Source organism: Sebastes umbrosus, chromosome 16 (genome assembly GCF_015220745.1).
Source record: "Sebastes umbrosus isolate fSebUmb1 chromosome 16, fSebUmb1.pri, whole genome shotgun sequence".
NCBI classification, from domain to species: Eukaryota; Metazoa; Chordata; class Actinopteri; order Perciformes; family Sebastidae; genus Sebastes; species Sebastes umbrosus.
The window spans coordinates 12,849,241-12,872,602 of NC_051284.1; the positions used below are offsets into that span (position 1 = coordinate 12,849,241).

Below are 23,362 nucleotides of genomic sequence, written 5' to 3' on the forward strand. Positions count from 1 at the left end.
CGCAAACTCTGATCTAAAGGTCAATCTAAGCAGCGCTGATCAAATATGAATCAATATTCTGTTACTGTAATGCCTATTTCTCTCCTCAAATTTTTCCAGAAACATCTTGTAGTGTACTGTTTAGCTGTAAAAAGAGAAAGTTTGTAACCCGGCAGCCATGTTGAGATCAGTTGAGGAAATACCAAGCACTGCCCACCAGTCGGAGCACAGCCAATAGGAACGCTCAATAGAAAGACTCTCTCTGAAATGACCTGTGATTGGCCAAAGTCTCCCATCATGGGCTAGATTTTTTAAAGAATGAAAACAGAGCCATGAGGAGGTACAGAAGTCTAGTTTTCTCTCACAGCACTTGAATTATAATATGCTGAAAGGTTATCATGGAATTTTTGCCCAATGATGCCAAAAATATCCTGCCTACTGAAGGTTTAATATCACATTTTATCAATTAATTAATGGCTACATTTATTTGTAATATTATTTTGCTATATTTAATGACATTTTATCTATTGAGTCATTTATTTATTTCCATACATAACAGAGCTCTTCTAATTGCTTATGTACGCCTCATTACCAGCATCTGTGTAATTAAAAACAAAACAGCTGAACAGTAAATTCACTTTTAATAAAATATATTTAACATTAAAAGTTACAATCCATTATATGCTGTCATTATATTTTCCTATTAGAGATCATCTGGATAATATATAAACAACTTAAGACAAGTTTTGTTTTGATGAATTAAATTAAATATCTTGCACCAACAACAACAATCATTCAATAGGTGCTGAAAGGTAAATAGAGCATATAGCAAAAAACACATTCACTGCATATTACAACAATACAAAACATATAAAGCATGTTAAATTTTTTTGAATCCAAACCACTCATATACACAAATACAACTCATTTACATAAAGTGACATATTGACATCCACGCTGTGAAGATCCCAGTCGTAGATGTTTTTACTCTTCTTGGTCTCAGATAAACAAATCATTGCAAAAGGAAGACTTCTGCGTCCTCTCCAAGGAGTCAATGCTCATGTATGGCTCACAACATAAAATACACTGTAGTCCTTCCAGTTCACAACTCCTGCTTGAAATTAACATTTTCTTTTTCCTCTCGTTTTCCTTTTTCTGGAAACACCTACGGAAACAAAGACTAAAATGAATAGATGGAATCAAAAATATATTTAAATAAAATACTTTAATATCTTTTAACGTTTTTATATTTACATCAGGATAAAAATATTGGCTCAAATGCACCTAACATTGTGAAATTTATTCACATGATTGTTGGGCTAGATCTGCTTTAAAAGTTGTTTTTTTTTAAGTGTAAAAACATTTTTAATACATTTACATACAGCATCTTTCAATCATAATCAGATTAACAAAGCACAGTTTACAGGAAGCACACCAGACTGCGTTAGTAGGCTGAACAGTCCCAGTTGCAGATTTGGGGGGAATGGACAAAAAAATATGGAAGAAGAGACACAAAAGTGGCGGCTTTCATGAAATAACTCAGTCCACGATGACTTCACAATGACTTCACAAACTGCAAGGCTGTTTGAGATCAGAACACTGATGTTAGATTATAAATACATAACTGATTAAAAGAGGATTAATTGCTGCACATAATGGCACATTTAGGGTTAGTTCTCTCCAGGGTTTGATGGACATTAGAATCACCGCAAGACACATGTGCGTTTGGTCAAATGGTGTTAAAGATTTTGGCCTGATATTAACTGAATTAGAAGAGTGTTAAAGAGATAGAGCGAGTGTTAGAAGCTGGACAACAGAGACAAATGAAATCCAGATTCCAGTTAGACCAACAAATGACGTGTTATTCGGGACAAAGCTTCGACGGTGATTGAGTTTATTAGGATGATGTTCCTGCTTACAGTTTGCCATCCCATCGACTTGACCTACCTCACTGCAACACACAGCCTTTTTTATGTTTAGTGTGTCCTTTCCCATTGTTACCTTGTGTTTCAGAGGAAAACAGAGCGTTCAAACAAAACTGTCCATAGATTCAAATCCATTCAATATGAAATCTGCAAATCAAGCGTTGCACACTGCATCCATGCTCTTTAATAAAATGCATGTCATGCAAAATACTTACACACTAAAATAGCCCGTACATAAAATATAAAATGTTAAACGCAGTAAAAACAACAACTAATGATTTCCCTTTAATCAAGCAACTAGCATTCCAAACATGATCTTTATTGAAGTGAATGGGTAGGTTACCTTGAGTACTCTTCTTTCTGTTTCGTTTAAAGAGGCTCGGCTGTTTCTTTAGCTCGGGCTTATGGGATGGAGGCACATCTTCAGACACTGATGGCAGATCTTCTGGTTCCAGTCCGTCTGGGACATCGCACCCCTTGATGCCCTCACTGACTGTAGTCACGGACGTTTTTACAATAATGCATTTCTTCGCTTCTTGGCTCTCTTGTCCAACAGTCTTTGCTAAATGGCTTGTTTTATTACTAGTTTCACCTTTCCCATCTCCCGTTAAACTGCTTCCACTACTCTGAGTCACATTGTCTGTGTTAGGTAAAGGACTTTCCACTATCTGAACATTCACGCTAATGTCCGCTGGCTCCTCAGGCGTCAGCTTCTCAGATGTCGGGCTGGAAGTGTCATCTAACGCAGCCTCTAGCAGGTCAAAATCTGAGAGGGAAGATGGGCTGAAGGCGCTGGTCTCAGTTGAATCCAATGAAAAGCCGTTTGTGGGGAGGCACGGTTGATGTTCCGCTTCAACCTGAGGTCGAGGTTGTGTCGTATCTAGTGAAGATACTGCAGGTTGCCGGGGGTGTTGCCCATCCTGCAGCGACGCAGGCCTTTCCGAGGGTGCCTGTGTTGTCATGGCTGTTTCTCCTGGGGGTGCCTTGGGAGGTACAGCTGGACCGTCTTGAACTGCAGTCTGCGACGCTGGCGGAGTCTCTTCTGACGGGCTGATGAAGCCGTTCATTTCGCCTGCGGTGGCCTGGGGACCCTCTGTTTGAGGTTTGGTGGGAGCGGAAAAGGCGGCTATTTCTACGGCTTTTCCGTTTACAGGCATCGCACTTGATCCTGAGGGGGAGAAGTAGGTAGTATTAAAAAGGTGAAAGTGTACACATTAAGAGCATCTTTAAAATGTGGTGGCATTTCACAGTAAGCAAAGCTGCGTGAAAAGAAAAATGCGCTCCATGCAAACAAATGCTAATATAGCTCGACAAAGCAACTGAGCGATGGAGCTAGTTTAGCAAGGTGGCAGCGGTGTTTAAGCACAAATAAAATAGCCTAGATAAAAAGCAGCAAGGCTGTGTTGTGGCTCGCAGTTAAGTGGCTCAGGAGCGGAGCTGGGAACTGCGGATGGAGGCCACAGTTTCTTGTCCTTACCAGACGGGCAGGTATCCCTACGCATTTCACTAGAAGGGAGGCTTTCCGAATCGCACCTTGGCCTGGTCTTTCTGAGGCTGAAACCTTTCCTGATATCCGCCAGGAGATGGTCGATGATGCAGCCGTCGTCTTTCGGCACAAAGCCTTTTTTGACTGGTAAGAGAGAGATAAAAAAAAAAAAAGAAGAAAGCTTTAAACACATGCTATTCAAATTACATCATAGTCATTTCTGGTACACAGTGAAAGAAAAGGAGGGTTGTCACAACTTACTGATTTTTCCATTCTCTCCCTTCTGTCTCTTGGACTCCTCCTCTGCCAGCTGCTTCTTCCTCTTCTCGGCCTTGGCCGCCAGCTCTCTTCTGGTTTTGTTTTCCTGTTTTCGTGAAAGTAAGAGTCACTCACTGCCAAGTACAAAATGTACGTAGCAATTTATCTTTGTATCTTTCAGGCAGAGACTTTAAGATTTTCTATTTTTTCCAAAGTATAGTGATACCCCTGTTCCAAAGAACAATCACAACACAAACAAGACTTAACCGTGCAGTGTATATACACTATATACACACAGTGTAATCATGCACAAACATGAAAATCGTTTTGCTTTCAGAACAAGCATACGCTTGTGTGTATATTTGCAGGGGAGGTGTATGCATGTATGTATTATATGTGCATATATGTTTATGTATATATACACACAGTATACATCATTACTTTTGGTGTATTATTTTTAATGTCAATATAGCTTTTACAATCTTTATTGTATTTGTCCTTGCTGTTTATTTATACCTACAATTTTTTTGTGTTTTTAGTCTTTAATTATATATTTTTATATATTTTTTAAACTTGATTTAATTTAATTCCTTTAATTCTGTATGTATTATTTGTGAATATTCGTATGTAAAACACACTATACTGCCTTTTTTGATGTCTGAAGGTAATAAAAATCTTCATTGAAAAAAACAAAAAACAGCACAACATGCAGGTTCATTAGTTGTAGGTTTAAAAACTACACAATATAAGTATATAAAAGACTACAAATGTGTAAATCACAGTCATATATTGACTAACAGTATCCTCCCTGACCTTCAGCGACTTGATGAAAAGTCCTCGGAAAGTCCTGATGGTATTGAAGAGTTCCTCAAGCGACAGCTGATTGGCGTCTTCACACAAGTAGACAGCCAGCTCTTTCTTCGTCTCCTCAGTCACAGTGAATCTCTCACTTAAAGCTTGACACGCCTCCAGACTTTCCTGCAGCAGAGAAAATGGAGGGATTCGGCTTCAAGCTTCCACAACAGATATCGAGTTATCACATTTTGGTTCCATTTGTAGCAGGCAAAGCAGAGAGACTATCATCTTACCTGAAGAACTTTTGCGTACTGCTCCTTCACCTCTTCGGCAGAGTTGGAGACCTTCTTGGCCGCTTCATTCAGTCGTTTTAGTAAGGCACTGGCTTCTGACTGAGCAGAATCCAGATTAACTCTGAGGACAAAGTGTAAAGCCTTTTGTTACAAATCCACTGAGAATCAATTAAAGAAAAAGGAACATGAGTAGATGTGAAAGATTTCTATACCCTGCTGCTTTTTCACAGATCTCTATATCATCTGGCAGCGCCAACAGCTCCGGGTGGTGCGCCTCTGCTTCCTTTGCAAAACAAAACCATGCAGTGGGTAAATAAACAGGTTCATAACTGAGAGAAAAAAAAAAGTTATGCCAGCTGCAAGCTACTTTGTGTACCTCCAGGATATGATGAAGCAGCGTGATGCGGCTCTTGTTGGCCTTGGTTTCCACAAGCTTGAGCAGAGAGCTTATCTTGAACCCCTCGGCGTTCCCCGTGTGACTTCCCTGGAAGTAGACAGACAATTAAAAATGCAAGCTCTGTCTAAATGTCAGCTTAAAAGTAAAATATACATGAGATGGAAGAGGTTCTTACGTAGTTGAGAAAATTCCCAACGTCGAGGATGAGCCTGCAGAAGCTGGGCATAAGCGTGCTCGTTTTGAGAGCTGAGAGATTTGTTACACTGTGTTAATTTGATTATATGTAATATATATCTTGAGAAAGAGTGGTGATTGCATGCATGTGAATACAGGGTTTACTTACCCTGGCAGGCCTCCTCCACCAGCTTGACTCTAGGTTTGAGCATGTCCAACACCGATGACGTCTCCTCACACAGCAACATGCAATCAATCCTCAACTGATAACTGGGGAAACGAGCCAGAAAGCAAAGTACGTAAGGAGCCAAATATGACAATATCAAGCCCACACATGATTATAAAAAAAAAAAAAGTTAACTTACGATGACACCGAGAGAAGGGAGGTGTAGAAGCGGTCAACATTTGCCAACTTGTCTTTTTCTCCTTGGAAGGACTTCAAATTTTCAATCTGTGTGAAAGCACAAGACATTGACTCATTTGGCATTTCAAATTGCACCCTTAATGGCAGATACGTGTGAAAACAAGTCTCTAGGTAAGGGTTGAGAATAGTTAAAGTACCAACCTCATGCTTCTCTGGTAGGAGCTTTATAAGCTGTTTTAGAACCTCTACATCAAACCTAGTACGGTCCCCGTTCTGAATCATGGCTACAAAGTCCTCATTTTTGCTGAATAGGGAAAATGAAAAATACAGAGCTGGAAAATGGACAAAAATATATACACACATATATATATACATATATATATATATATATATATATAAAAAAAAAAAAACATCAAATCAACGTGTATCATCTTACCATTTAAACTGCTTTAGGAATATGTTCAAATTTAAGTTTTTCTTTGGATCAATGAATGTAATCTATAAGAAAAAAAGAGGAGTTAGAGAGGCATGTTGATTTATTCAGCTTTGATAATCAGGTGTGTTTGTTCTGGAGGAGCAGCGTCGAGTGTTGACCACGCACACCTCTTTAGCCTCCTTCTTGACAGGAGCAGCTGCCCCCTTGTCTTTGTGCTCGGCCACCGGGAGACAGAACAGCTGCTCGATGCTGCTGTAGTTCGGCTCCCGAGGAGAAGGCTCTTTCTGAACCGAGGCCCACATGGAGGGACCATCTGTGTGTACGCAGGAAGAGAAGAGTCTGTCGTGAGCTCATGTGGCTTCATTTTGTATCAACATCCTACTGTGGCGGAAATTCAACAAACAGGGAGGTTTCCTCTCTCAACACCCACATTCAAATAACACCAAAAATAGGAAAAATGGTTCTGTTCATATCAATGTCTCATCATCCCCATCATCTATTCTCTACACAGAGGCCTTCTGCCAATGTCTTCAGTCACATTTCCCATAATGCTGTTCTATTTAAACATATAAAATGGCCAGAAGGGGTGAATAATATCTTGATGGATTCAAAGTCGGCCTTCAGATCATAGTTGAATTATCTTGAGCCTTCACAAAAATGTTTTATTCACTCACCAGTAACAGAGCGGAGTTTCTGCCAGTTGAGCTTTTTCATCCTCAGGGTGGGGCATCGGTAAACCTTTGTGGGTGCAGCGCACCCCAGGGCCTGGCTACTCTGAGCCATTATCATGCCTGGTGGAGGAGGTGGTGGAGGTGGCATGCCAGGTAAGGGAGGTGGTGGTGGGGGTCCACCGAACCCTCCGGGTAGCGGCGGAGGAGGAGGAGGTGGTGGGGGTCCACCGAACCCTCCGGGTAGCGGCGGAGGAGGAGGAGGTGGTGGGGGTCCACCGAACCCTCCGGGTAGCGGCGGAGGAGGAGGAGGTGGTGGGGGTCCACCGAATCCTCCAGGCAGCGGCGGAGGAGGTGGAGGTGGTGGAGGTGGAGGGGGTCCACCAAATCCTGCAGGCAGTGGTGGAGGAGGAGGTGGGGGTGGAGGGGGAGGTGGAGGAGAGGCACACGGTGGCTTCTGAGAAGATGTTATGCTTTTGTCCGACTTCTCTTTATCCTGATCATCCAGATCGGTCTGCACGGCCTTATCCACTCTCACCAGCCGGCTGTCCACTTCATCGCGACCGTCACAGCTCTTGCCCTTGGAGAACGTCAGCCGCTGCATGATCTTCTCACTTGACTCCATCTGAGCTGGAGCACAAACACACACACACACACACACACATATAGATGAACCCCATTTGAAACTATTTCTATGCAACGATCGTTTCCCCTGGATAATCACTCCCCTCCACACATGACTCACGGGGGAGACCATTAGCCTCTCCAAGAGAGTTGACCTAAAGTGAATGTATTGCTGCTTCAGTGCTGACTCACAGTCCTGGGCTAGCAGTACGGCTCGGTTAGTGATGGCCTCCAGAGCCAGCCAGATATCAGAGCGGCCTGGCCCCAGCACCAGCAACGTCTGCAGGATGGACAGCAGCTGGAGGGAGGCTGGAGAGCTACTCATCTGAAAACACATACATATGCACAAATCAAGAAAGCTTGTCATGCTTATATAGCTAAGCCTCATAACCATGTGCCACAGCCACAAAAACATTATGACACGGTTTTAATCAGAAAGACAATAAGTGTTTTCTTGTAACAGAACAACTCTGACCTTGTGAAAGAGCGCAGTGAAAACCTCCAGGTGATCACTCATGTTAATGCCCCCGTAGATCCGCAGCAGCTCCTCCTCATCTTCGGCCATTGCCTCTTCAAAAGCTTCACATTGAATAATCAAGTCGTCATCCTCCTGTTCCCTGCAGCCACACACAAACATATCACTGCTAGTGACACTTCATCGCATTCAAACGACATTCTCAATTTTTTAAAAAACAAAGAGAAGAACCTAAAATTACAGGAATTAATGGACACAAATTGTCTTTTCCCAAAAAGCACCATTTCACTCTATGACCTCTCTAATGACCTCTAAAGCTTTAACTTAATTTGTTGCATAAAATCTGCTTTGGAGACTAAATCAAATGTGAATAACAGACAGAAGGCTCACCTTAACTTTGGCAGGATATCAAGTAGCTGGAGTCCTGCAAGATAACATTAAAACACACAGTGATGAGTATCACAACACTCAATTATCAGTCTTTTAAAGAAAGTTTATCTCCAGAATGTATCACACCTCTATTCACAGTGTCTGGCATATGTTAGTCTTTTGGGGGAATTGGCAGGAAGTCACAGGTGAGCAATCACACAAGAGGAGTGGCCAAACAAAATCACTGATTGGTCCAAGGTGGTGGTTGTCATTTTAATGAATTTAGGAGGGGTTATATAGATATAGATAGATGTATTTAAAAATATATATATATATATATATATATATATATATATAGCTGCAAATATAAAATATTTGTCACTATAGGACAATCATCAGTCCAAGGCTAATCCTGTTTTTGTCCAGTATATGCTGGGACAGACTCCACAGGACATAAGAAAGAATAATCCACTACAGAAAAGGGATGGATGGATAGTGAGTTTCATCCAGAAGATATCATCAAAATACCATATTAGGTCAGTGTGATTTAATCAGTGTAAGCGTGATGACATATTCTTCTTGATTGTCACTGTTATTGGTGTAAAATGCATGGATACACAATGATTTACACACTTGAGGTTTGCTTAGTTCTTAGGCGTTTTGTCAAAGTGAGAATGAGGCCATTAGACCTATTCTTAGACAGACCCAGTGGCAGATATATTTGTAATAGATCTCCTGCTGATGGCCCGCTTTCCCACTTTCAGCACAGAGGGGAGACACTGTTGCAGCAGTTTACCACAGTGTGACCTCACTCATCATGATGGGACTCCTAGACTCCTGATTAATTGATAAACAGCGGCTGAATGGAGAACCTACCGATAAACTGCTTTCTCATCTTATCTCTCTGCCTGAGGTCATCTGTCCCGAAGATGAGGGCGTTAATGACGCTGAGGAGCGTAACCATGTAAGGGACGTTGTCTGTAGCCTGCAGCTCGTTCATGATCACGCTGAAGCGGTACTGCTGCGTCTTCACGCCCTGAAGGAGGAAGAAGCAGAAGTCATCAACTTCATTGAGCAACACTGCGATTCCACAGGTTTATGCATGCAACCCAACACTAGAGGGCAGTGTTATGATATTTATTCTCCAGAGTGATGATGTAGTATCACATGAGGGAAATCCCACAGCAACTTTTCAAAACCCCCCAAAAAGTTATAATATGACTCCTCGCCTTGTAGTGGTCCAGGGCATCCAGGGCCAGGCGATGTCCGTCTGTGGAGAACACGCTGAGGGCAGCGAGTAGCTCAAACACCTGCTTCTTCACCATAGTGTTGGAAGTGTCCAAAGCTGTGGAGCATCATGATCACACACATTAATACAGCGCTGATAATGTCCATAAGCTTCTTTTAAAGCAAAAGCTACTCATCTCTACTGTTTCCCCCTGCTTTGTAGACCCAAACAGGAGGCCGCTTTCTTTCGCTGCCTTTTAGGCAACTCAATTTGAACTTTGCCCCCTGAAGATGTCGCGTTGTACTGTAGATAAACATGTGTTTGTGTGTGTGTGTGTGTGTGTGTGTGTGTGTGTGTGTGTCTGAAGGAGGGGAAATCCAATATTCACAACTCTCTGTGATTTCTAGGAATGTCCCGAAACAACCCTTAATGATTCATCTTTGTACATAAAGCGGAACTTATGACTGGAAAAATTCCGCTCAGCACGGTGAGTCACGGAGAGTTATGACCTACAACGAAATATTACAAATGTTACATAGTATGTAAAAAATGGCACCTCAGGTCCTTAACTATGGCTTTCTTTTGAATGAACAGGTTGATTTCAATATCCAAATTGTTCAGTATACTTAGCATACTTTCTGAATTATCTCTTTTCATGTGTGAGACATAACTATATGGACACTATATGGAGAAATGAGTGCAGTAGATGTGATGATTTTTCACAAAATGTAGGTCAACCTTGGGAGAGCTTCCGAATGTATCCCTCGTTGTCTATAATGAAGTGGATCCCTGCAGAGGAGTTCATGACCGCCCGGACGCAGCTGACGCAGGTGAGCTGCAGGAGGGCGTCGGCGATGCGAGAGCATCCCCGCCCCGAGAGCCGGTCCAGGGCCTCCAGGAGGAGATCCAACCCACTCAGCTCCAGGAACTGGACCATCCATGTCTGGTCGCTGCCCTCCAGGCGACGTTTCAGCCCCGAGTAGTTGACCACGGTGGGAACTTGCAGCAGTCTGATGCACAGCTCTGCGTCGGCGCTCTCCAGGTTGGCCTCCTGCTGGGTGTCTGAGTCCTGCGAGGAGCCCAGACGATCCCTGACTGCCGCCCACTTCTTTTTCCCGTCTGACTTCCCCGACATGATGTCTGTGGAGGACAGAAGGGAACGGATATTTCAGTGTTAATGTGTGAGGATGACAAGAGACATTGTTTTTCAGGAACAAACTCATCTTGTTTTGGACTGCAGATGGCGTCTGTTTGCACCGATATCCAATGATTTTGTACAGTGTCATCATTGCTATCCAGACAAGAGGAAGCAGGCCCAAACAAGGCTTTATCAGAAAGGAAAACGCAATAGGAAATGATAGCCCTGAACTTTTGTGGATGACTAAAAGATATGTCAGCAATCCAGCAACCATCCACCAGCAGCTCTGCCAAACATTCCTGTTTAATCCTGCTTGAAAGAAAAGAGATTCGTTGTCAAAAATCTATACAAAGCTGGGCTCTATGTTGTCTGAACAGTTCGTATCGCAATTTACAATATGAATAAATGCATTTTCAAGCTCGTTACTGGGATGTAAACATTGGAAAGTCCTGAGGCACACTTGTGAAAAACACACAAAAACAACTGTGCAGGAGGAACTTTTCACAAACCAACATATCTGACATTGATGTGAATGCACGCATTGATCACCTCAAGGGGCCTTTTCTGGCATAACCTCAGAGCACAGTCACCCTCTTTTTAACCAACCTCGAGCTTCTAAAAAATAATCACTACCATGCATGTTACAAGTATAAACACATTCCCACACTAATAAAACCAACAGTATAAGGGCTCGGGCCAAAAAAATACTTTCTCACTGAGCTGGAGTTGTGATATTAGGTGGCTCAGAATAAAAGCCTGAGTGGTTCTTTTGTCTACTGTTGTTAATTTCACACTTGGCAAACATAACATATACAGATGAGGCATTGAGTGATGAGCACGAACTGTAAAAAGGTCATTCACAGAACCGGCTTTTACAAGTCCTCTATCTAGACAATGCAAGGCTCTTCTCAGAAATCTTGCTTTTTTTGCTGCTTCATTTTGTTTCTACGTGTTTAAGGAGAAACTAAACATAGTAAAATCCAATTTTCTCTTTTCAAAAAGGTAATTTGCTGAAGTAATGACTTGTGAAGAAATCCGACAAATTGAATTTCTATTCACTCTGCAGAGTCGGGGCACAATGAGGCTTTCTTTTTCCTTTCCTCACATATTCTGGCAAAAGGCATTTGTCAGCTCTGACTGCAGCATTTTAGTCCTGCTGCCAGTGTGAGAGTGTTACCGTGGCAGCAAGCAGGCAGACAATGGTGTTCTACAACAGGCCTTCTCAATACTCTTCAAAGAGTCTCTGTTCAATAGCCACAAAATGGATGGACTGCTCCCTGCCCCCTTTTCAGGCTAATAAGAATTAGGCCCTGCAAACCAGTTAAACACACTCTGATTCTCGAGTACATTTGGCGCTCATGTCCAGTGTGAGTAAGGGACAAAAGTTGCAAGTTGACAGTTTCAATGTGGAGAATTCTGGAGAAAATCATGAACACTTGTGAAGTTACTGAGAATTTTGTTAAGTGGTGTCAAGTCCTAAGCCGTAATTATGACTAAGACACTTTAATTGAAATAGTGGGTGTATAGACAGGACTCACTAGTGTTGCTCAGGAATTTTTCACAAGGGAAGGAAATGGACTTTCCCAGGACAGGAAACTTGGCTTGAGGTAAACATTCGGGGGTGACAGCTCATGTCCCTCTCTTGCAATTTCACTTTCATTCTTACCATGATAATTTGATGCCAACTAAAGGGGTATTTTGTCCCAACATCTGGATTTCAGAGCAGCATCAAAGACAGACAAATGGAAAAACATTTGCACATTTTTTTTTGTGCACTCCTGAAATATAAGCGACTTTCATTTGCCGACCTTGTCTGCCAGATCTCCCACACGAACCACTAATAGCAGGCTGATTCACTGCAACACAGGACAAAACCTACTCCTCTGTCCTCTGGTTAAACCGCCCACACAGCAGCCCACTGTTATACTGTACAGCACAAACACCTCGAAAAACGCAGAAATATCTCCACTGATGTATTTCTCTGAGACATATGCAGAGCTGGCTTGCATGATTAATTTTTTTCTTTTCTATAAATGTTCTGTGTGCAAGTCAGCAATAATAAATGAGTAAATAAACTAATAGATTTAGGGAGGATTAGTTAAATATCATGGACCAGTTTACAGCTTTTTGTTTTGTTTCCTTCCACTGAAATAGCAGATGGGAGATAAAAGGATGGGGGATACATAAAATATACCTTTTAGTGGATTTCATGGTACAACATACTGTATGTTAAACACATGAAACACATTTTTGCATGGAGATTGCACAATATAGATAATTATTCAAGCTTCATCCAATGCCATAAAGTCTTTTCCAGTATTTGCACAACAAAGAACATCTGGTAGTCATTTATTTTATATCCTAACCTCCTTTTCCTCCACTCTGCTATTTAAGGGAGTGCTTGCAAAGTCTACAAGTCTACATTTAGGAGTTGAAATGTATCTTTTAGTTGAAGTTTCCTGTATTTCCAGACTGCATGCAGATTCCTTCAGCAAGATTGATTTAACATCTGCATATAGACAAACACAGTGACAGTGACAGCCCATCTGGTCCAACACACAGCCTTCCTTAGATAAAACTGGAATCCCTCAGTTCAAGTGAAATTTTGGGCAACACTGTTTTTCTCTCACCGCCTTCTTCCTCTTTATTCTGTCCGAGGAAAAGGAGGTTTTACAGGGAATAGTCGATTATACACCTCCAGGATGCATCCACAACACTGTGACACCACAATACAATTGCATGTTTGCAAATCTGCATTATGCATTCATCTATTATGATAATAAATGTGCCTGAATAGCATACATTAATTGTGCAAACATCATACTTTGCGATTTCCCCCCACATACCAGGAGGCAATAACGGGACTGGCAAACCTTTCTGTGGGCGAGTAATAAAAGACAGAAAAACAAAACTACACATGTCACATGTTAATGCCCTGGCGCATCGTTATAGATCACCTATAAGCTGACTATGACACCTTACCTGGTGTTATTCCATGAACATGAAGACACTTGAAGAAGAACCGCGTCTCCTCTGCTTGTGTTTCAGATGGAGGAGCTCTTTGCAGTCATCATCCAGAAAAACATTTTATTCTGCCTAGAAGATTTAACATGGACAGCTGGAGATGTCGGGCACTGTGTTGACAAGTCAAACCCCTGTGTTGTCTGCGGATGGCACCGTTTTATTAAAACGTTACGGCCCCTGAGCTTTCATTCACTTCACTGAGAGACTGACAGTGTGAAAACAGAGACATTACTGAGCTGCGACATCCCGTCAAAACCTTCAGAATAAAACATGTGTGTGTAAAGCTAGTTAACTGCAGGTCTGATGTGAGTTCAAGATAGGACATAGCCTTGTAATTTAGCCAATACTCGAAGCCCCCAATAGCTCACCTGGTTTATTCTTTTTATTTATTGAAGATTAATTTACAAACATTAAGGCATCGTAATCTAAACGCAATACTTCTAACATACAAGGCACAATTGGATAGGAAAGATAACTTAAATTATAATTTTTTTTTTTTTATAAAAAATAATATAATAACAAAAATAAAAGAGGGAGTAGAAAATAATTCAACGTTGCCTACAGAAAATGCTCCAATCAAGGTATATTTGGATAGTACATCCATGAGAAAGATGCCTGTCCATATCAATTATTTGTTTACTCTTCTGTTTAATTTTCCCTTTTATTTATTTATATATTTATTTATATTAATTGTTAAATATAATTTATTTCTTTTTTATTTATTTATTTATTCATTTTTGCACTTATTTTTTAAATTTATTTTATAATTAATTTTAAAATGTATTTATTTATATATTTATGCAGTTTAATTTATGCACGGTTTTCCCTTTGCATTTTCACCCCTTATTTATTTCCCCAAACTTATTTATTTATGTATTCTTTTCTTTATACATTTCTTTTAAAAATTAAAATAAATAAATAAATGAATTATGTCAGTTAAACTGCAACTGCTATGTAACTGAGGGGTTACTACTAATAGCTATTAACAGATAAATAAACTGTAAATAACTGCTGGAGGGATGAGCTAAATCAAATTAGATTCAAGCAAACATTTTTCAATGCATATATATTTACACTCCAAGGGGTTTCTATGGTCTGCGTTTTATTTTGTAGGCAGAATAGCCTGATTTCCGGTCTTGATGTGCCTGCTGTTTTCTAGCTTGGAGCTGTTTGTGATGCAGAATGCAGCCAGTGGTTGTGGGCCCTCCTCCTCCTCTTCCTCCCACACTCCCCATCCCATCAGCTGGATCTGACCTCAGGCAGGACAGTCCCTGCTGGAGGAAGAGGAAACTGGGTTCCCTGATTCTCCAAGTCAGTCTTGACAGTACAAGATGCCTGTCACAGTAACAGAGTATATAGCCTATACAATCTATTATTGTGTCTGATAACTGCAGACACACTGTCCATCCTCCAGGGTGTGTTTGGGTCTGACTGCCCTGAAAAGCCTTGTGGGGCATTAACCCCCCAATTATTTGTCATAACATTAGACTTTTAGTTTTCTGCAATCCAGACCAGTACTCATCCTTTCTCTTAGTGCAGGGGTCAGCAACCTGCGGCTCCGGAGCCACATGAGGCTCTTTAGCTCCTCTCCAGTGGCTCCCTGTGGATTTTTAAAAATGGAAATGAATAACTGTTTTTTGTTGTTTGTGTATTTTCATTTTTATTTATCATTGTTGTAGGTCTATGGTACGATGGTACGACGGAGTATTAGGGCCACATTGAGGAAAAAGAATAAATCTGAGATTTCGAGAATAAAGTCATAATAATATAAAGTAGTAATTTTACGTGTTATTTTCTTTTTTTCTCGTAAAGTTATGACTTTATTCTCGTAATATTATGACTTTATTCTGGAAATCTCAGATTTTTTCCCCCTTAATGTGGCCCTAATACTCCATAGTATATTTGCACTTTGGCCCTCACTGCATTAGACTTATATACTATATACTTAGACTATAAACAGCATTACCTTCATGACAATGCTCAAATGTTTTGCGGCTCCAGATGGATTTTTTTTTTTTTTTTTTGCCATTTTGACAGTAAAGGTTGCTGACCCCTGTCTTAGTGGAACTGCACACCTTTAAGTTTAACTAAATCCAAAACACCCAGACATAGCCTCATCTTTCCTCTATGGTTTGTTTACATGGCTTCAGGGGTTTAGACATGTAAAAAATTATTTACTTAAAATATTTATTCTGCTGAAAAGTTGCAGTACTGCATCATTCTCCCTTTGACTTGCGGCTATTTAGCTTGCTAGAGTTTCACTGCCTCAGAGAAAGGTAGATAGAGTATATAGGGTAATTGTATTGTTGTGCCGCTTTAGGTCCCCTGAGCCAAAGTGCCATCGCCATAAGATGTTTTGTTTTGAGGAAAATGGGGTTTCTATCAGGGAGACCTGAGAAATCAGCTACTCAAGTTACAACACCAAAGAATATGCCGGATAGCTTCATTTCCAGCCTGTCAAAGGGAAAATAATGGCTATACACACGAGACTGCTTTGTTTAAATGGAGCAACAAAAGCCTTTGAGCAAATATTATGTGTATTATGTGCTCATCATAGTCCACAACTCTCTCGCTGAGCTAGTTGAACAGGATCAGTTGGAATCAAGCTCCCAATACTTAAAAGTCAAAATCATTTACATGTATGTTGTCTGTACATGTATAATCCTACACAGCAAGTGATTTTCAGCCAGGATTTTGAGCACAAATTTAACCCTTAATCTACTAGTCCTGCAGCGAAACTTTTTCACCACATGGACCACTATAAGGAGGTGTCAGTGGATACAGGATTAGTTAGTAGTACTGTTAGTAGTACTGTGTTTGTCCAAGGTTTTCTAAATGCTCGAGGCCATAACACAGCTCTTCAGGATCAACATCCCGAGGGAAGGCAATCTTTCTGAACATTTTTTCATGACCTTTAATTAACCTATTATATTTTAGAAAAGGAGAGCTGTTCTAAGACACATCAGGACATGTTCCTGATTCTGCATCACTATGGTGGGATCCATGGGGCCTATACAGGAAATGCTGCATCACTACTGGGTTATCACTAAACCACCAGACAGGAAATATCCCACATTCGGAAAACATAAACACCAGTTCCCCTCTCTTTTGGAAGTTTCATTAGGGTTATTAAATGAAAGTTAATGCTATACAAATACTATACATTTTGTTCGCCACAGTGGTGGAGAAAGATGCTCTGATCAGAACAGCGAGTTTCTTTCATATTTTCTCTCTTCAAATAAAGGCTAAACTAATCTAATCAATGGTATTATTAGTATTCAACTCCTCATCTTACTGGTGATCCTCTGGTGTCTATCAAGGACCCCTCAAGGGTCCATAGATCCCAGTTTGGATGCCACACTGGCACACAACCTGAAACTATCCCAGAAAAAACATAATCATATCTTTTAGAAATGTAGCTACAACTACAAAAAACACAAATGAAATAGTCCTGGGTGAAAATAAACAGCAGAGTTTTCTGTTTACATTTTACAATTGATACAAGGCGTTGTCAGGTTTAATTAGCTAAGTAGAAGCCGATTACACCATGATCCAATTATAAACAAAGGTGGAGCATAGCTGCTCACAATAAAAACAAAGGTGCAGTAAACTGTGGTAATATTTCCTGTAGAACCGGACTGATCCATCGCCATGCCGATGTTATAAACTGATGTTTATGTTGGCAGATTTGCAATAACTAAATGTTATACATAAACACTGGAAAGAGCTTGAGCTTATTTTTAGAGACAGTGTTGCTGTTACATAATGTGTCCACCAGAGGACACTCTGTACTCATTGCAACTGATATATGAATATATAAAAAGCCTTTATTCAATTGTCTATTTCATGATGAAATGCTACAAACAATGCTGGTACATATAAGATTGGGTAACAACCCACGCATAGCAGCACAAAGAGCCTTCTTCAGGGTGTAACCCTCAGCACAAAGCTTTCCCTTTTATGAGTACACAGACAATTGATGATTGTAAACACCTGAGCAAGAGGCCAATAAACTCTCAGATGACAAGTACAAAATGTGGTCACTAGATGGCTCTACACTAGGATGTCAAGAAAGCAGAGAAAATAAGAAAAATAAAATAAGAAAACATAAATATACAGATAACAAGAGAGAAAAAAGTAAATAAGTAATAATATATAACCATTTATGGCAACAGTACCAGACCACATGCATAAGAGCCACTACAAAAACGGATTAAAATCAATTTCTTCGTTTAGTCCTGGATATGTTGTGGCCGGAGAGTTTATTGGCCTCTTGCTCAGGTGTTTGCAATCATCAATTGTCTGTGTACTCATAAAAGAGAAAGCTTTGTGCTGAGGGTTACACCCTGAAGAAGGCGGGTTGTGCCGCTACGCGTGGGTTGTTACCCTATCTTATATGTACCAGCATTGTTTTTAGCATTTCATCATGAAATGCTTTTTATTTTTTGTGAGTCTTGGACACCCCCTTTTTTTTAACCTTCGTGTACCCCACCAAAGAGCACCTTCATCACACTGATTTGAACTTCCGAGCACTTTTTCCCTTTTCATAGTATATAGTATATCGAAAAAAGTCATAGTATAGTATGTAAAAAAAAATCATAGTATAGTATGTTGAATAAAAGTCATAGTATATAGTATGTCAGAAAAAAGTGATACTATGGTAAGTTAAAAAAAAGTCATAGTATAGTATGTCGAAAAAAAAAGAATTATTGGGCAGAGGTAACTCAGCAGGCAGGACCCCGGACAGTGCTATGAGTGGAGAAGGCTCTATTGTGGCAGAGGTGACCTTAGACACAGTTTCAAACACAGATTCACAGAATTTAAAGAGCGGAGGTCACAACCAGAACGTGTGATGGAGATCAGAAGGGCTCTGATGACATCTAACACAAGTGGGGCTTATGTCAGGAAAAATGTTCGCCAGCTTACATCTCAACCAATGCACGCTGTGGACCATCTGCACTGCAGCACCCCGTGTCCAGCACATATGGAGGAGTAATGACTTCTATAGAGAATAGCATCCCAAGTCTCATCAGTTAACTCTACTCCCAGATGGAATGGTAAATGGACTTGTATAGCGCTTTTCTAGTCTTCCGACCACTCAAAGCGCATTACACTACATGTCAGCATTCACACACACATTCATACACTGATGGCAGAGGCTGCCAAGGTGCCAACTTTGCCCATCAGGTTCTAATCTAAATACTTATTCACACACCGATGGCTATGCCTTCGGGAGCAATTTGGGGTTAAGTGTCTTGTTCAAGGACACATCGACATTAAACCCATATTGACACACCAACTGATTCCATATTTTGGGACTATTCTTTACAACTATGTTTTTAGTAAATTTAGGTTGTAGTTGCGAGGTGGGGGAGCACAGGAGAGCCTCGAATTAGCCTGGGACACAGGAAGTGAACTGAATGCGGAGCCACACAGGTATATCTGGTCAGTAGAGTCAATATTCTGCCAAAGTAGGATTGAGCTTGATTGAGCTTGATTGGATTTTTACGATCCCACATGGATTTCAAAATCATGTATCTAATTTGCAGAAAAAAAGACTTTGGGATAAAAACGGGGATACATTGGAAAAGATACCGAAACCTGGAGAGCACATTCATCTTGACACAAGTTAAACACCCAGCTAAAGAGAGGGGGAGATGTGTCCAATGTTGAAAGTCCCAGGTCAGATGGCTCAACATAGGGGTGAAATTATTCAGAAACAAGTTGCTAAATTTGTTAGTCACACAAATCCCCTGCGTTAGTACCCTCCCTGTCCCCTACACCATCTCCAGAGGGTTTTTACTCTGCACTTTTTCACCTATAGGGTGAGTCAATATATTGATTAATTTCATCCCTTTCTGCTGTATAAAATATTTTGCTATGACCATCATCATAACATTTTGAAAAAACGGGTAGGGCTATCTGAAAAACTAAAACCCCTTTAAGGATTTATGCTTGTACTAATAACTGTGTCCGCTCCACCCTTGAAATCAAAAGTATTAACATTCAAGTTTTCACCAGGGGGCAGCATCAACACATTTTTCAGACTTCAAATTCATATTCAGTCCACGTCATTCATCCCTCCTCCGGTCAGTCCTCTGAGGTTATTTACTGGATGATTTAAGGACACAAACAAAGCATTGTTGCTGTGGACAGCTTTATAGCTTCATATCAGCACAAAAACAAATAGTTACTTTTTTTAACAGTAATTTGTTTATTCCATTTGCATCACATGAGCCTTCAATGCAAATGTATCCTCTTACCTTAGAATAAGGTGAGGCCTCAGGTGAGCATCAAACACAATTTGTGATCTTGTATTATGACTACAAGATTCAAAATTGACACGACATGAACTCTATAAAAAGAATGAAGAAAGATCAAGTTGACAGTATTTCCATAAAACTTTCCCTTAGATTCAACTGCTTTATCAACTTGTTCCAGCACTTCATTGACTCCAGATCTCACTTAATGTATATTGGTGGAAATGTTCAAACATCAGACATCAAGTTCAGACATCATCTTGTATTGTTACTGGTTTCGCCAGATTAAGACCTAGGTGTCTTTATAAACATTTTCATGTAAATCAGCAGAAGAAACCATTGGTATGGTATGTATCAGCAATTTAAAAAGGTTTTGTGGGTTTGAAATGATGGACAAACAACATATAGTTTGTTCATTACTGATCTTTACTTTTGGACAGAGCCAGGCTAGCTGTTTCTTCCTGTTTCCAGACTTTATGCTAAGTTAAAGGGACTATTTGTAACTTTCAGAAATGCTTCTTAACAGTGACAACTGTGGCCGTGAAATCAACGAAAGTCAGCGTCGGGCTCGCGCTTGCTCGGTTTCAATATACCTGAACGAGCATCACTCAAAACAGTGAGGCGACACAAGTCAGCTAAAACCACAATATCACTCTATATTTCAGCTGCTTGGCAGTAATGTTAGCTGACCAGACGAAGGTCTCTCCATGAACATGATTTAGATCTGATCCTACACTGTTAAGAATTTCCCAGTAAAATAACAGTAAAGAGCTGGAAGCAGGGTTGCCATTATTCTACTGTAAAATTAACATTATTATACTGTCGCTGAAATTTACAGCTTTGTACTGTTAATGAAAAATACAGTATATACTGTTTTTTTGATTAATTTCACAGTATTTTACAGTTAATTTAATGTTTAAAGATACATTATATAGCTGTTTTTATCCCTTTCTTTTACATTATCTTACTGATTTGTTATAATGCACTATTTAGATTGTATTTTTTACATACATTTTAATAAACATTATTTTTTGCCTAGATGAATAGACTTAGCAGGTTACAGACATAGGAATAGTCACACTAAATACAATTAAAGGCACTTGTTAAGAAAAAGGCTATAATTATGGCTATAAGGCCCAAAATGTCTGTCTCTAGCTGGCTACAAGCACAGAATGCAAACCATAACAACATGTGAGTGAAGAACAGAGCTAATTCACTGATTTTACAATCATGTACAATGTGTGAGAAAAGAACATCTACAGCTTATCTTATTGCACTTTATTTTTTATTTTCATATGAAGTTCAACACAGCGCCAACAAAAACCTGACACAGATAACAAACCAAATTTCAGAAGAAATAGCATTTCTGAAGACATCTGTCAACCTTACTAACCTTACTTTGTGGAACAGTTACAGACAGTTGAGCTATATCATAGAGTTAAAACAAAACTCTCAAATAATATTTTGCCTTATATCATGTAACATGTGAATATACTGAATATATTGCTGAGCCTTAAGGCATATCAGTGGTACAAATTAAAAAAAAAATTAACATTAAATAAAAAATAATTTGTCTATATACTAATGAGCACCAACACCACCAGACATGTGACATCATGTCCAAGTATGAATATTCAGGCTCTAACAAGGCACATGGATAAGTGTGGAAGTCCAAGTATTGGGCGATAATGGGGGAGTGAGTTAGTGAATGACTTATGGCCCACTCAAAGACACCAGTTCTCTCAATCCAGCCTTGGTAGCCCGCTGACTGTGTGAGAGAGAGATATATGAGTTCCAACATAACTTTCATTGTAACTTCTCACATACAAAATCAGCGTGTGTAGCCCTCATTTCCTCTTATCATGTATGTAATGTAAACTCACCATTTTAAATGAAGTCCCACTCAAGTCCATGAGTCCCATCAGCAGAGTGGATATACGCTTGTAGTCTTGTCTTGTAGCTCGTGAATTTGCCAGTTTTCTTTGAGAAGACTTTGCCCTGTCCATCCTTGGTGCCTCTCTCAGGGTTTATTCCTACGGTGCACCTGAAAAATGATAGTGTTTCTTCAGGTACTGTGTAAAAATCAAGTTGTGTGAATCACTTAGATTAATGCCACAATAAAAATACAGGTTTTACTGAAAGTATCTAACCTTGAGATTAATTTGAGCGTGCAGGTGTAGAAGGTGGAAAATAATGCAGCAAGCCCCATCGAGAAGGTGGGCTGGATCCCCTCACATATGAAGTGGCCCTCAAGGCTGACCATCCAGGGCCAATAGCTTCCTGCTGTTTCACCTGAAACTTAGAAAGAATTTTCCTCAGTCAACTTCATGGATTTTTAGTCAATGTTTGAAATGAATTGTGTTGAGTGGTGTGCATTACTGGTTGAGAAACGTTTTTTTGATCAATTATGAATATTCTGACCATCTGATCTATAGAACATGTGGTTTTCAGATATCATTCAAAAACACTAGTTAGCTAGTAAATAAACTTGCCTTCAATTTTGTATCTGCTCTGCTGAATTACCACCCAATAACCAACGTGCACTGAAGTCTTAATGTTACTTTAAATGTTGAAGGGACTTCCATAGGCTGTAAAATGTATACACCGTCGTTATGCATGAATTCACTGGCAAAGTACATGTGTCAGCACATTAACTTAGATATTAACTTGAATACATAGAAATTAAAATGAGCTCCTTGTGTTGTCCGATTAATGTGCAATCATCTGTGAAATTCTAGCTAGCTGTTGAATCCCTCTATCATGACATGCACATATTCTGTTATGCAAACTAACTGGAAACATCACTGATAAACTTTGCACAGATTTATTAATTAAATAAAATTACTACTCACCAAATAATCAGTAAGATGGGGATGGATGAATAAAAGAACGGATCCAGCCTCACATGTGCAGATCAGGTGAAATGCTCTTCCCAGAATTCAAAAAATACTGCATGAAACTGTTATTCACGATACTTTAGACAGTTGATCAGCAGTAAAGTGCTGTTTTTTAAGAATACATTATAGTTCAGTTAAAAAACGGCCTATGAGCGTAATTTAACAGATTTTCTTTTGTATTAACAGTAAAGCACTGTTTTTAGCAATAACAGGTTAATACTCTTGAAATTCTGCTGTAAATTAACAGCAATTGTTTACAGTGTAGTGTTGGCTTTTCCTGCCTAAGTGCAGGCTGAGGCAGCGGGGCTCTGCAGCATGTCTCCCTGCTCTCTCCGCCCGCAGCCGGAGAGAGCAGAGGAGACACCGGCACCCGGTCGGTAACGAGAAGACAACGTAAATCTCTGCAGAGCGCCGTCACTTCACAAGACACGGAAAACCTCTGTTGGTCTGGAGGAGCTGCAGCAGTTATTTCTGCACAAACGTCCCCTGTACATTCACTAGATATTCTCAGAGCTAAACTAACTCTTCTGCAGTGTGGAATGAGCGCGCGTTCACGTCTAGAGGTGGAGCGA

At 40.2% G+C, this 23,362-nt stretch overlaps 2 protein-coding genes across 2 annotated transcripts; both read right to left on the bottom strand.

The window, feature by feature from the left end:
- Positions 1–1,159: 1,159 nt before the first annotated feature.
- Positions 1,160–8,407, bottom strand: LOC119474366 (inverted formin-2-like). The gene is made up of 17 exons (XM_037746369.1): positions 8,265–8,407; positions 7,875–8,016; positions 7,592–7,724; positions 6,782–7,405; positions 6,275–6,420; positions 6,108–6,169; positions 5,873–5,975; positions 5,673–5,758; positions 5,477–5,577; positions 5,309–5,379; positions 5,113–5,220; positions 4,949–5,019; positions 4,737–4,857; positions 4,462–4,626; positions 3,652–3,754; positions 3,382–3,534; positions 1,160–3,072 (listed from the first exon to the last, which is right to left on the bottom strand). Exons 2-17 carry the CDS (start codon positions 7,962–7,964, stop codon positions 2,123–2,125), a joined length of 3,087 nt encoding a protein of 1,028 aa, XP_037602297.1. The 5' UTR covers positions 7,965–8,016; positions 8,265–8,407; the 3' UTR covers positions 1,160–2,122.
- On the bottom strand, positions 8,261–13,838 carry inf2 (inverted formin 2). The gene is made up of 5 exons (XM_037746371.1): positions 13,592–13,838; positions 10,210–10,611; positions 9,473–9,588; positions 9,120–9,279; positions 8,261–8,298 (listed from the first exon to the last, which is right to left on the bottom strand). Exons 2-5 carry the CDS (start codon positions 10,604–10,606, stop codon positions 8,261–8,263), a joined length of 711 nt encoding a protein of 236 aa, XP_037602299.1. The 5' UTR covers positions 10,607–10,611; positions 13,592–13,838.
- Positions 13,839–23,362: the final 9,524 nt, after the last annotated feature.